Consider the following 14,201-nt stretch of genomic DNA (forward strand, 5'->3'; position numbering starts at 1 on the left):
TGTGTGTGTGTGTGTGTGTGCGCGCGCGCGCGCGCGCGCGCGCGCGTGTGTGCTCAGGCCAAACCCCAAACCCATGGACACGCTAGACAACAATGCAACTATTAAATTCCACCTCAAATTTTAAAACTATTTAAAGAGTCCACTTCTCAATAGAAGATAAGGGATTTTTAAAAATCGCTTCTTCTTTTTTTAATCATAAAAATTCCAAGCCACATTCATTTCTTCAGAAAGCAAAAACAGAGAGTCAGTCTGAGGCTGAGAAGGACTTTCTTTTTCAAAGGGGTTTAAGGTGGATCCTCAATTATGTCATGTGGAGAAGAATGTCTTCGTTCTAGATGGCGAACAGAAGAACCGTTGTCAGCAGAACGGACAGAATGGGCCTGGAAAATGTTCAGCTATTTTGAAAATAAATGTCAGGACGTCAGCTCCCCATGTCTCTGGCCTCGGGCTATCATTACTTGGCCATATCACACCAGTGAGAGCTGGCCCTATATGTTAACCCCATCAGATGAGTAAACAAAGAGGGCCAGAGATCCTGCAAATCAACTTTTATTGCTTTCGTGTAACACGTATGAAGAAGTCACTTGGTTTTCTTCCTATGTATTACTTTTGCAGGCTCACAATTTATTATTGATTCATATCCTCACAAACAACAGCAACAGCATACACGAGTAGCCCTATTAGCTCTCAGTCAGTAACTCTGGGCAATTAAATATGATAGAGGCAAATGGGAATGTGGGTTTGATGGACAGGTGAGGCTAGCTAGTATTCATAAAACCTTTATAATGGAAACGCTGGTATTAGTGACATTTGAAATTTATCCCTTATGTTCTGCCTTTTTTTTTGATAATACTAGTGCGGTTGTAATTATTTCCAGGTAGTGGCAACGATCAAGAACAAATAAGATTAAATTTAGTTGCATTTTTGTCGCATGCTCTGCAGCAACAGGGCAAAAGACAAGACACCCCATAATAAGATGGCTGTATGATTTCCACTTCAAAACTCTTGTTGTTACATGTTACTTAAAACAGATCGCCTTCTTAAAGCTTCCTACAAGGCTTTATTTATGAGGGAGTTTGGAATGTATACATCCAGAGGGAAGAGAAGTAGATGAGGGGTCCATGTATTTCTGATACGTTACTTAGGCAGCTGAATCAACTCCACCTTCAAGTTGATGGCATCAACATCTCATATAATACAGGAAAAATGGAAACACTTGAAAGTCAATCACAAGCTAATAGGTTGACCTAAGATGTTGACACTAGATGTCATACACCTAATATAAGATATCTGAAAGTACCAGTATATGTAAAAATATAAAGTATTCTTATGCTCATAATAAATACATGTCTTTATGTACTGTGTGTGCATACATGTGTCTGCAGTAGGAGTTATATGTGTGCATTAAAATGCTAGAAGCAGAGATGTACAAAATAGAATCGTGGTTTGTCATTGTGCTATGGGATTTTGGATAACTATTAGTTTCTTTTTAATGTACATTTTTAAAATTATTAAGTAAATGCATTACCAATATTATTTCCCTAACAGGAGAATCAAATAAGTATATTTAAGTAAGATTTGTGGAGCAAAGATTTAAGCATATTTTATTGTGTAATACATGACTTTGCATCACTTAAAGTATAACATAAAACTTTCTGATCCTTTGACAACAAGACTACATACATGTGATTGATCAATAAAATTATTTTCATTTTATTTTTTAGTCTGATTGCTTACTGAGTATAGAAATGAGCTAGCACCTTGGAAGCCTAAGTCCCATAGATCTGTCCTAATCTTGGAAGCATTAATTCAAGGTTGAATGAGCTTTCAATTTTCTTTTTAATCGAACCTGTTATTCAGAAACCAGGAGAGATGTTTGCCTCTGACTTGTCCCTCCTTCCTCTTTCAAATGTGAAGCCCACACATACCAGAAATGCAGAAACACAAAGCTAGTTAACCAAACACAGAGAAGAAAAGAGTCAGTGTTTGCTTGCAGGCACACACACACACACACACACACACACACATTCACACACACGCACAATAAAGGTTGTCAAATCTCTTAAGAAATAGTTTAACATTTGGAGATATTTTGCTCTCACTTTTAAAAGTCTTGTAGCCATATACATACTCAAAAATGGAAATTAAGAGAAAGCAATTTCCAGAATAAACCACAAATGAAATCAGAACAGTGTTTATATTTAACAACAATGCTTAGAAATAATCACTGCATCATATGTGTTAATCGGCATCATTTCATCATCATAACAAGCCCAAGGTCATTTTCATGGTTGTTTTAAGGCTGTTCTCCTACAGCACAGAAGTGCCCACAACCTCATAGTGTAATGTTTTCAGTCTCTTGCAATCCTGCACTTATCCCGTAAAAAGGGGGTTATAGTAAATGTGATTAGTTATGCATACAGTTGTGAGCTTCTTTAGTCATGTCTCTTCAGTGAAACCACAAGGAACTCAGTGCTAAAGTCTGGTCTCCCATTTGCTTACTGTTGCCTCCAGCATCCAGCTCAGTGACTGGCACAGAGAGAGCATGCCAAAGTTACTTTAAAATGGGTGATGGTAGCCAACGACTCAGTGGCATCTGATTCACGTTGGACCTTCTATTTTAAAGAGGATTTAAATATTGCTTTTAAACAGTATTTTAAATATCACTTTTAATAGTGTTATCTACTAGTGTTTGAGGAGGTTTAAAGAGTTATTCTGGAGAACTACGCTCTTAGCAAAATGCCTACATCAAAATACTTAATATTGTCCATTGTGGCATGTGAGAAATGCTACATGATCCAGAAAACAATCAGACCATGGTTAAGTGTTTGTTCAGTGACCTGTTTGGGTGACTTGGGGAAGGTTATCTTAATTACTTTGAGATTGTATACAAGCATCTTTTAAGTTTAAAAAATGCATGTAAACTTAGCTAGCCATGGTTAGAGCTATAAATATTAAGTGAGACATATAAGGTACCTGAGATGCAGAAGAAAGTCTTTACATAATTGGTCACTTCAAGTAGAGACCAAATGAGCTTGGTTGCCTACCTCATACAAGCTTCCATAACTTACAAACAGAGACCATCATCTTAAATTGAAAAGTCCATGAAATTAATGCTATTTATGTGTTGCACAAGATCATGGATCACCTGTACCAAAACAATAAATTGACTACTAGAAGAGTAGTTGTCAATTTGTGACATAGTATCATTACTATATACATAAAACACCGTCTCCGTGGGAGGAAAACAATGGAAGGTATAAAGAAGCTACAGACAGTGGAAAAACCATTAATCCGGATAAGCACAATCTAGCAAAGGAACAGAATCTATGTGTTAATTTATGAGAACGTCGACAATTTGTCATTCCAATCAAATGACCAAGATCTTGAAATCACCTACAAACAAAGTAACTGTGTATCTGCCAGTCTTTATGATAAAGTACTACCAGGGCTTTGAGTTGGCTGGGTAAAAATATGATTTATTCAACCACAACTCTGGTGACATGTCCAATTGTTCTATCTTTAATTAGTAAAGACTTGCACTTCACAGATATAAACTGAAGTTAATTAGGGTCTCAACATTAAAAATACAGATCCATATAACACAGAAGAAACCTATAGGCATCAGGGAATCACCAAATTTATGTTTGGGGGAATCCTTTGTTTTATTCCTAGATAATAAGAACAGCTAAACAAGCAAGATGTACATAACCACAGATATTTACAACTTCTTTTCCCACAAAGCTAGTAAAAATAATATCAAATAGTTCTGCTAACATGTAAAGTTCACACTCGGTCATTAACATAAACACAGATCTCTTATTGATTTAATTTATGGGGAGGGAAAGGAGGAAAAGTCTGTTCACATAGATGGTTAGAGTGAGGCTCACCCTCTGTGCCCACGATGCCACTGGAGAAAAGCCTTTGGAAACAGCTAAAAGAGAACTGCTCCCAGCACTGACCTCCGTCTCTAGTAGGTAAGAAGTTAGTCGCTTAGGCAGTATGCTGTGTAGCTTTCCCCTTTCTGTTCTGAAATAAATTGCCACGTCAAGAAGACCTATGCTCTAGTGGTCAGCTCAGTAGAAAAATACTGAAGCATTCCAGGAATGGGGCAACTTTCTTCTCTAATGAAATAGGAAAATAAGCACGTAGTGGAGTAATGTTTTGCATCTCTATAGAGCCACTTCCATCCTTCTATGAAGGATGAAGCAACATACTCCAAGAGCAAAATTGATTCTATGGTGTTTTGTCTCAAAACACCTGGATGAGAAAGAAAGAAAGAAAGAAAGAAAGAGAGAGAGAGAGAGAGAGAGAGAGAGAGAGAGAGAGAAAGAAAGAAAGAAAGAAAGAAAGAAAGAAAGAAAGAAAGAAAGAAAGAAAGAAAAATTGGCAAGTTAAGGAAATAGGTCTGGCTATAACTTCAGTTGACTTAAATCCCTGTTCAACTCGGGATGCTCTCTACAATGAGATGCTCACTTTGTCTCCCTTACGTCCTTTCTGCTTTCTTAATAGATCCTATTCTTCCTTCCATGAGTATTTTGGTCTCCTCAAACTACTATTGCAAGACCCTTTCTCATTTTACTCTTTCATCCCTGGCTGCCACACTCCGCATGCCCAGCATGCAATTTTAACTGAATGCAGAGACCAATTAGCTATGTAGTGCCAGAAGATAAAATGACAGACAGCAAATTTAAGATATTTGTGGATTGTTGCACACGCTCAGAGAACCTGGAAATCCTGTGTTCCGTAGCACAGAATGGGTGTTCTGTGAGCTGAGCAGAAAGGGGCTTAGGTTTTACAGGCAGGAAGAGACTGAGAAGAGCAATACGGAGCTCAGTGGCGGAGCATTGCCCTGGCACACACAACATACCTCCCACCTCGCAAAAAAACACTCTCAGTACAAACCAATAGACTCCCACATTTAATGGGAGGAACTACCTTCATTTGTGCTTTTAATGCTATGAAATATCTCCCATGAGCTCATGTTTAGCAGTTGGCCTTAAGCTAGAGGTACTATTTTTGAAGACTGTATGCTTTTAGCACATAGTGCCTGGTTGGTGAGCACAGGTCCTAGGGTTGGATACTAAGAGTTAAAGTCTGGTCCTATTTCTAGTTCTACTGATGCTTTTTTAAAAATCAGCCAAAGTGTGATCAATGCTACAAGCTACCTCAGACACAATAGCATTCTCTCCCCCCACCAAGAGCTGTTGTTTTTTTTTTCTTTCTTTCTTTTTTTTTTTTGAATACAATCCTCATTTTAATCAAGGGAGGATGTATTCTGGCTCATGATTTTAAAGAATATAATCCCATTTAAAATTTTAATGTATCTAAATATATGATTATTTGCACAATTACATATGTGTGTGCACAGACATACCCATAGCAAAGTCCTAAACACAACAATTTAGGCTGGCATAAAAGAGCAAAGTAGGGAGGCAAATTCACAAAGTTGATGTTAAGGAAAATGGGGAATGATGGTTTTTCTACTCTTGCATCTTTAACCACAACCCAAGACCATAATCGTCGAGAACATGAGTCCTACACCTGGGTTGTTCTCTGTACCCACAAGGCTCTCCTGATCTCAATGTGCAATCCCTGACCCGGGGCGGGGAAAGTACAAGACTGTACTTCCCTGACCCACCTCTATGACATTTTTTTTAAACATGCCCCTACCCAGTTCAAATCTAAGTGATATTTTATGTTGTCACTTCCTCAACTGAGGACTGCTTTCCTACAGCTACAAAGGGAGCTTTGGCATTTCTTTCTGGAATTCTGAGGAGAGATGTTAATTATTTACTAGGCTAAGAAGTAGTTTACTAAGATAACCTGTTTAATATTTTACCCTAATCTGACCCTTTTTTTTAATTAACCACTCCGAAAGAGGCCCAAGTCTTCATTGGCACCCATTGTTTCTGCTTAATCTTGTTTGTTTTTTCTTATCTTAACTCCTCCTGGGAACACATCTTGAAAGGGGAAAATAAACAAATAAAAGTTTATCGTGTTAAAGTTCTTAGCTTCGTGCAATCCAGTATTTGCAGTGCTGTTCCTTTGAGTCTATGATCTCTGTCAGGATTTTTGCCTGGGCTCTGCAAAACTCTGAGACCTTGGAGGAAAAGGCTGTGTCTTACTCCACCGGCTCTGCTATGCTGATGCCACTTCCGAAGCAGCTGTGGGTAGCTTCCCTCAAAAAAAAGGAGGCACAAACAAATAAATCTTAAGACTACAAGAAATGAACATAAAGAAACATAAATGATCACAAATGGGTAAAAACCTAAGTGTGGATGCATAGTCTAAACATGTTATGCTAAGTGTGTTAAAACTAATGCTGATGGCTGAGTCTGTGGGTGATAAATAATATTAAAGTAAAATGAAAGTATTGTTTCAATAAAATAGATACTTGGACATGACAGTTCTTATTTAAAAAGAGCTTAACTATGTCTACTTCATTTAGCAAAGTTTCAACTACTTTACTATTTTTCTGCCTAAACATTTAATTTAGAAAGCCCTCACTGGCCGGGAACACATCCCTGCTGGATGTTTCTTTCAGCATTTTATACTGAACTTACAAAGAAATGTCATATTTTAGATGGTTAAAAGGTTATGGTAAACATATTAATGAGCACATTGTTCATGAGGAAAACTAACATTGGACTGTAAATTACTGTGTCAGTTCAATTTTCAGTACTGCTTGAGAGGAAAGACTCGTTGTCGTTTGCATGTTTCAACAGCTTCAATCCAAAGTTACTTGGGTCTCTATGCTTCTGGCCCCAGGCAGAAGCAGAGCATCACGGTAGCAGCAGTATACCAGAGGCTACACTACCAGACAGGAGACAGGAAAGGAAGAGCTGACCCGGGAATAGTCATAACATTCACAATTACCCTTTCCACCCACCCCTAACTCACTACCACTAAACTAGGCCCCACCCCTAAATGCTTCGAGAATATCCCCAAATAGTGCCATCAGCAGCAGCTGGGGTCTAAGCCCCAACATATGAGCATGTTGGAATCATTTCATCTTTAAACCACAACAACCAGAGAGACTCGACTCTATTCCTTTTGAGCAGCTTACTATAGGGTATCCAGACCCAACATCCTAGAACAAACAAGGCGGATATTTTAAATTACAGGATTTCACTACTGAGATCAGGCTGGCCCTAAAATAGCTGAGGTGCTTTTTGCTCTTGTATGTCAAACATATAGTTTGATAGATGCTGGGCAAGGCAAGTATGGTGAAAATGGCATCAACCATATATAAATGGAAAGTATTTAAAACATATATATATGTTGGTGATAAGAAGATAAGAGGCTATTATATCTATGTTTTATAAGAAGAATCTGAGGCTTATAGAGTGTAATAAATTCCTTCATAGGCTTTTGTCTGATAAATACTGTCATAGTACTAGAAGACAAGTCTTTGAAAAGACATACAGTGCTCTGCTTGACCCAATACTGCGTGACCAACTCCTATAAGGATTGAACTTATGACCTTGGCCTAATGAATACCACATTTCTAGTAAATAAGGAATTTGAGACAAGTGGATATTAATCCTAAAATGTCTAAAACATAGCCAGTTAATACCTTATGTAAGTTTTATAATAAGTGCAGCATTTCTGGGCCGAGGATGTTTTCTCTGAATTGGTATTTTCTTCATATCTTCGTTGTATTTTTCACTGTATTTTCTAATTTCTGTTGTCATGTTGTTGTTGCTGTTGTTATTAATTGTTTTCTTGACACCAGCTCATTATAAGTGTGACCTCTGTGTATTTTTTGAAGCTCACTCTATCATTCTGTGACCTCCTCCACAGGCACAAGGGACAGGAATGTTTTCCTTTTTCCATTGTTCAGCTCTGATGGAGGCTCAAGAAAGAGTCAATTGTAGGTAACTATAAGCTACTGAGTTTTTGAAAAAGAAGTCTAGGGACAAAAATCTAAAAGTATGTTTTTTAACCACAGTATAATGAATCTATGTAAAATTAGCCATGCTTAGAAACGGAATATTTAGAATAAACCCATATCCCTTGAATGCTCAAGAAAATCATCCCATTTCCAGTTTTCTTCCTGACAGGAAAAATCTGTCAGCAGATTCACTAACAGTCAAAACCATAGATCTGTAAGCTAGAAAAAGATAGAATATTAAAAACAGCCATTGCTTTCTTGCTTTTGTGTTTGAGAATTTTAACCTCAGTTTGCTAATGGAAGTGTTTTGAAGGAACATGAATGCATAGAGTAGTATGTACAGAGAATGCCACCTTCCCAGAATAAGTGGGTTGGGGAAAGTTTCCTCCCAATGTAGGACGAAGAGTAAAGGGAAAGACAGCAGAGAAAGCTATTGATTTGGGACTAAGAAATTGTATTCTCACTGATCTCAACAGTAAGATGAACTATACTTAGATCATTACAGCCTGGGAGTCCACAAAATCAAGTGTTTGTCATGGTCAGCCAGTTCAGTTCTTGCTGACGCGTGTAACGGAGCTTTCCAGCCAAGGCTGAGTTTTGGTCCTTAGCCGTGCTGTGTCTCTTGCAGATCTCGGGGGGTGAGCCACACATTTGCAAGGCAGGTGGAGCAGAGGGCAGTGAGCCCCCATTCCAACACTTGTGGGGAGCTCGGGGACACTTTCTCCTTTTGTGGATGTTCAGTTCTCTTTATTTCAAAGAGTAAGTCTTCTTTAAGCTACCAAAATGATCATTTTTCATGCAAGGGTGACAAAGAGAAGGCACTAAGCATTCTTGTCACCATTTAGCTTCAAGACCAAGAAGAAAACAATCAAAGAATAGAAGGCCTTCCTCCAGTAAATGCTTTTAATGTGATCATCTCCTCCAAGTACAGATCCTATCATTAATCAAAATGCAAAAGAAGTAGACCATTGACAGGAAAACAGAAGGCACTGAAATTGGGGAAAAGTCTAGATATATCGAGATAAGGCAGCTTCATAACAGGGTTTGCAAAGCTGCGGAAATAATTAATAAGCCTCGACCGCAATGGAAGTTTTATTCTCTAGTGAATAATGAAGTAGAATAATTATGCACAGAGAAAATTCATTAAAGGAAAACATTCCTAGTACAAGGTGGAAGGATGACTGCGGACACGTAAGCAAACGTGGCAGGCAATAGCTCAAGTCTTTGGCTACAATGGAAAAAAGGAGACTGACAAAAACAAGCTAGCCAAAAACAAGCAGAATGTAAAAGGCATTTAAACTAAGACAGTTCTTAAGATTATTTTTTTAGTTGATAGCTAAGCTGAAAATCTGCCTTTATAGAAAAATGGTACAGTAGGCATCAAAATTCATTTAAAAATCGACTTTTAAAAATAAATGTAAAGACTGGGCAGAAAACGCTGGAGTAGCTGCTGGCCAGGGTTCAATTTGTCAGCTGCTCCAGCTACCAGTGAGAACCTCCCACCCATTCGCCTGCCCCCCATCCCATTTACTTCGCAGGCAACTTCTGCAAAGAGGTATGATTGAAGAGACTATGTATTCATTGAATTTTGTGTTGAGGACAGTAAAGATGTTAATGCAAATTTTGAAATATCCAAACTTACTTTCAATTGTCTTGGAGGAAGTGATGATTTTAAGCATTTAAATGAAATTGATCTCTTTCACTCTATTGATCCAAATGATTCCAAGCGTAAAAGAATAAACAGATCAATTTTCTGTTGTTTGTGGAAAGGAGAATCTGGCCAATCGTGTTCTAGGTTAACAAAGGAGAGGGCAAAGCTTAATTGACTTAGTGTGGACTTCAACGATTGGAGAGACCAAGAGGGGGATTCAGACGAAGACGGGTTCAATTTTGACCGTTTCTCTGAGGTAATGGATCACATGGGTGGTAATGAGGATGTAGATTTACCAGAATTAGATGGAACAGATGATAATTCACAAGACAGTGATGCTGAAAAATTGCCAGATCCGGAGTAAAGAATGTCATCGCCCGGGTTTGGAGAAAGAAAAGTAACTTCTGCAAGATTTCATAATTGCGACAATTCCTGAGTTGACAGCTGTAAAGGCAGATGCCATGTTTGCCTCCTGTAATCCATCTTTCAACCTGGTTTCTTCTTTTTTTTTTTTTTTAATGTTTTTAAAGGCTTCACAGGGGCTGATAATGTACCATTGTCTGAGGCAGTTTTAGTCAGCTAAGGCAAAATCCTTATGCATGAACATTTCCCAGGATTCCATGAGGTGGTTGAGATCTTAGGAAAGCTCTGATAAAAAAAAAATTTTTTTTCACCTAAGTCTTCTTTCTTCATATCTTCATAACACAGCCACGAGTGTGTTAGGAAGCTCTCAGCTTAGGGGAAGGTACCTAGTTTAGGTCCCATACCATGGACTTGAAGGAGGCTGAAACAAATTGGCTGATACCAAGGCTTAAACGGATACCCTGCCATTCTTCCAGTGTCCTTGCCAGAATTACTCCACTAACATTTATTTTTTAAAAAAAATAAATATACTTTACATTGTATGTGATCACTTGCCAGTGTTCAGGTATATTTTAGCAAAGACTAATGAAGGCCTTAACTTAGATGGTTTTTGAAGCCTATGCATTTGGTATTGTTTGGCTTTTAAGCTCTTAACATCTCTTAGTATGGAGGATGAAGAAAGTTGAATATTGTTGCTTGAGAGTCTGTACATTCTAGACCAGTTGTATTTGCACTGCCAGTATGCAAATGAGTGGAAAATGTTAATACACTATTGGATATTTTTATTTCCTGCTTTGATTTCAGCTTATGCCCTGGCTAGAAAACCTCAATTTATGTTAATGACAGTGGGTACTTGTTTTTTTTTTTAAATGTCTACATTCTCTCTAATCAACTGTTGGAAGATTAAAAAACGAAATAAATGTAAAAATAGATATAAGTGAAACAGCATTATAAGATTTTTAACAGATCATTATCAGCTCATAAGAAGCAAATAAAAGATAAAAAGAGAAAGATCAAACATAATAAAGAAAGTAAAATTGAATGTATTTTGAGTACCTTATCATTTTACTACCAAAAGACACATTTGCATTTTAAGTGGCAATAGGAAAATCAAAATCACTGGTCAAATACCCAGTAGTAAATACTTATATAGTCTATAAAATAAAACCGTTGTATGTTTGATTGTTTTTAAAATGAAATTGCTTAGAAATTAAAACTCAAATATTTTTGTAAGCCACAAACTGCGTAGTATAAATAAAAAAGTCATACATTAGAACTAGGGAATACAATAAGTTCTAGTTATATTAAACTGGGGATATTAAAACCATTTCTAGCTTCACAATGTAGGTATTTTATTAGTAAGATGAATGAAAATACTATTTACAAATAATTGACATATATGTATACATATATAAGATATAGATATTTTAAAATCAAGAAAATCAATGAAGATAGGATCCAATTTTCAGAATTTAGAAGAGGACAAAGGCCTGAGGAAGCAAGTGGAAGAGAATAACTTCAGATAAAAGTAAAATTTAAATTCAGAAAAGAAAGGTATTTTTTGAAAAATCACAGTTGATCTTAAAACACACATATATACACGCACACACACAGTAAAGTTGATTGAACTCTTTTTTTTTTTTTTTTTTTTTTTGATTTTCGAGACAGGGTTTCTCTGTAGCTTTTGGTTCCTGTCCTGGAACTAGCTCTTGTAGGCCAGGGATTGAACTCTTAAGAACCTAATGGAATCCAACAGCAAATTCAACACTTGGAAAGGAACTTTGCAAACAATCCAAAAAATAATGTAAAGTGTATGAGAATTTGCCTCATAAAAAAGATACTTTCTATGTATATGTTCCATGCTGATATGTTATAAAACCCAGTGCAGTTTCAGGATAAAGCAACTATCTAGTTCCCTGAAATAGTAGAAGCCATCCATTTCCACAAAAGTTACAGAGGTGAACCTCAGTGCTCAGTGAAACAAAACAAACTTGCTCCCAGTTTCTGAGCAAAAGATTGACATTGTTTGTGTTTATCTGTTTGTTTGAAAGCAGGTCTCACGTATCACAGGCTGAAGGTTTAATGTCAATCCTCCATCACCCAAGTACTGGGATTGCAGGCACGCCCATCACACGTGTGTCTCTTTCAAAGCCACATTCTTTCCATCAGTTTGCATAATCCTAAACCGTGAATCATCAACCTCCAGGTTGGAGTCATGTCCTAACAGTAATTCTGCAGTTACCCTCCCTAGAGTCACCCTCCTTTGTGTTCTATAACCATGTTCATCTCTGTAGCCTAAATTCTTGGTCTTAGCCAAAAGGTCAAGAAGAGATTCTTTAGCCTCAGTTCTTTGTGACAGTCAAACCATGGCTCAAAGTAGTTATGTTTGCTTTAAACTGGATTAAGAGAAGAACCTGCTCAATTATTTAAAAGAGCCACCTAAGGACGCATGCTCCCCTTTCTTTCTGTGTCTTCTCTTTAGGGTGATTAGTGTTGAAGGGCAAGAGGCAGATGCTTGAACAGGCTCTAGGCATGGACAGACAGGCACATGCTTCAAGGTTCTCTCTGCTGGTGGACATGGCTCAGATTGTTCAACTTTTCCATAGGTTATACAAGGTAGGAAATCGCCACCATCATCGCTCATCTCTGACCACCTCCTGCTTCTCCTTTGCTGAAGAATCCCCCCGCTGTGTGTCTCTGGGACCATTCGGGGACATGCCAACTCTGCTGAGGAATTCTTTTGTTCCACTCATGGGGTTGCTTCTTTAAATATGGATGAGGAGACATGAGGGTCAACCTCTAGTCCTCATTCTCATTCAGTCTGCCTCGTCTTCTCAATGGGTGCTTTTCCATGTTAAATGAACATCTAAGAAGTTCCTCCTTTCTACCCCTAAGAGTGCTACATGAGAGACTAGACTCTTGTCTTCTGGAGTTACCTAACTGTTCTCCCTCAAAAAGAATAGCGAATAGGTAAATCTCAGGAATCCAGTACATTGAAAACTAGTATCTACATGTTAAAAATCTCCTTTATTGACATGTACTCAACTATATTCATAGCAACATTGTTTGTCATAGCCAGAACCTGGAAACAACCTATTGCCCCTCGACTGAAGAATAGATAAGGAAAATGTGGTACATTTCCACAATGGAGTACTACACAGCAGAAAAAAATAACGAGATCTTGAATTTTGCAGGCAAATAGATGGAACTAGAAGACATCATTTTGAGTGAAGTAACCCAAACCCATAAAGACAATTATCACATGTTCTCACTCATAAGTGGTTTTTAAACATAAAGCAAAGAAAACCAGCCCACAAATCACAATCGCTGAGAACTTAGACAACAGTGAGAACCGTAAGAGAGACACACATAGATCTAATCTACGTGGGAAATAGAAAAAGATAAGATCTCCTGAGTAATTTGTGAGCAGGGGGACCTTGAGAGAGGGTTGAAGGGGAGGGGAGAGAAAGGGAGGGGAGCAGAGAAAAACGCAGAGCACAATAAAAATCAGTTTTAAAATCTCCTTTATCTAGCTCTCTGAATAGTATCTACCTTCTCCAATAACTCTGATACATCATGTTTCCTGAGATAGGGATGAGGCTAACTTCAAAAGCCTCAGAAAATGCTGAAATGTGCAACCACTTAGTGTTTAGATAAAATAATGGACTCTTACAGGAATCCAAGCCTTTAACCTTTACTTTAAAAACAAGCCCATTATCTAATTTAAATGTTTCTCTCTTTTACATTAAGAGTAGGAATTCTGATTCTGGATGATAGTGGTTGTGGGAGAGAATGATGAAGATCCACATCCAGGTAATTTACAAAGTTTTGTGCTTGATGATTGGAACAGTATGCTTGACATCTCAACTAGCTACTTTTACACACAGTTCAAAAGAAGACTTGCCCAGTTAGTCAGTTCCCTTTGAGTTTTAAAGGCATACAGGCAAGTCTGCGTTGTAGCTGATTTTGTCCTGTTCTGCTGATATTCAATTGCCACAAAATCTAGCCTTTACAAAAAGCCCCGAGAAGCTTGAGGTCATCCTACATTCCTCCTTTTCTCTCAGCCCTTTTAACTGCCATTTGCCAAATATTTTAAGTTCTACACTTGCATAACTTTGGCTTCTGTCCTCAGTCTTCCCCTCTTGTGGTGGATGATTTAGTTTGGTAGTTTTTCTGTATTTGCTACAATGGCTTGATAATTACTCCTTTTTCTGCCTTCTCTCTCCACAACTTTCCAGCATCTTCTAATATTAACTGGACCCCCTGAAGATTCTTGAATAGCTTCCAGAG

General features: G+C 37.8%; 1 protein-coding gene across 1 annotated transcript; it reads left to right on the forward strand.

Annotated features, from left to right (window-relative positions):
• Positions 1-3,870: 3,870 nt before the first annotated feature.
• LOC126497466 (prostaglandin E synthase 3-like) lies at positions 3,871-9,992 on the forward strand. The gene is given in 2 exon segments (XM_050135507.1): positions 3,871-3,977; positions 9,321-9,992. Coding segments are annotated over 2 exon segments (699 nt in total). The 3' UTR covers positions 9,913-9,992.
• Positions 9,993-14,201: the final 4,209 nt, after the last annotated feature.

The sequence above is a fragment of the Alexandromys fortis genome, unplaced genomic scaffold, assembly GCF_014885135.2.
Source record: "Alexandromys fortis isolate MF-2015 unplaced genomic scaffold, M_Fortis_MF-2015_v1.1 scaffold_24, whole genome shotgun sequence".
In the NCBI taxonomy this organism is placed as follows: domain Eukaryota; kingdom Metazoa; phylum Chordata; class Mammalia; order Rodentia; family Cricetidae; genus Alexandromys; species Alexandromys fortis.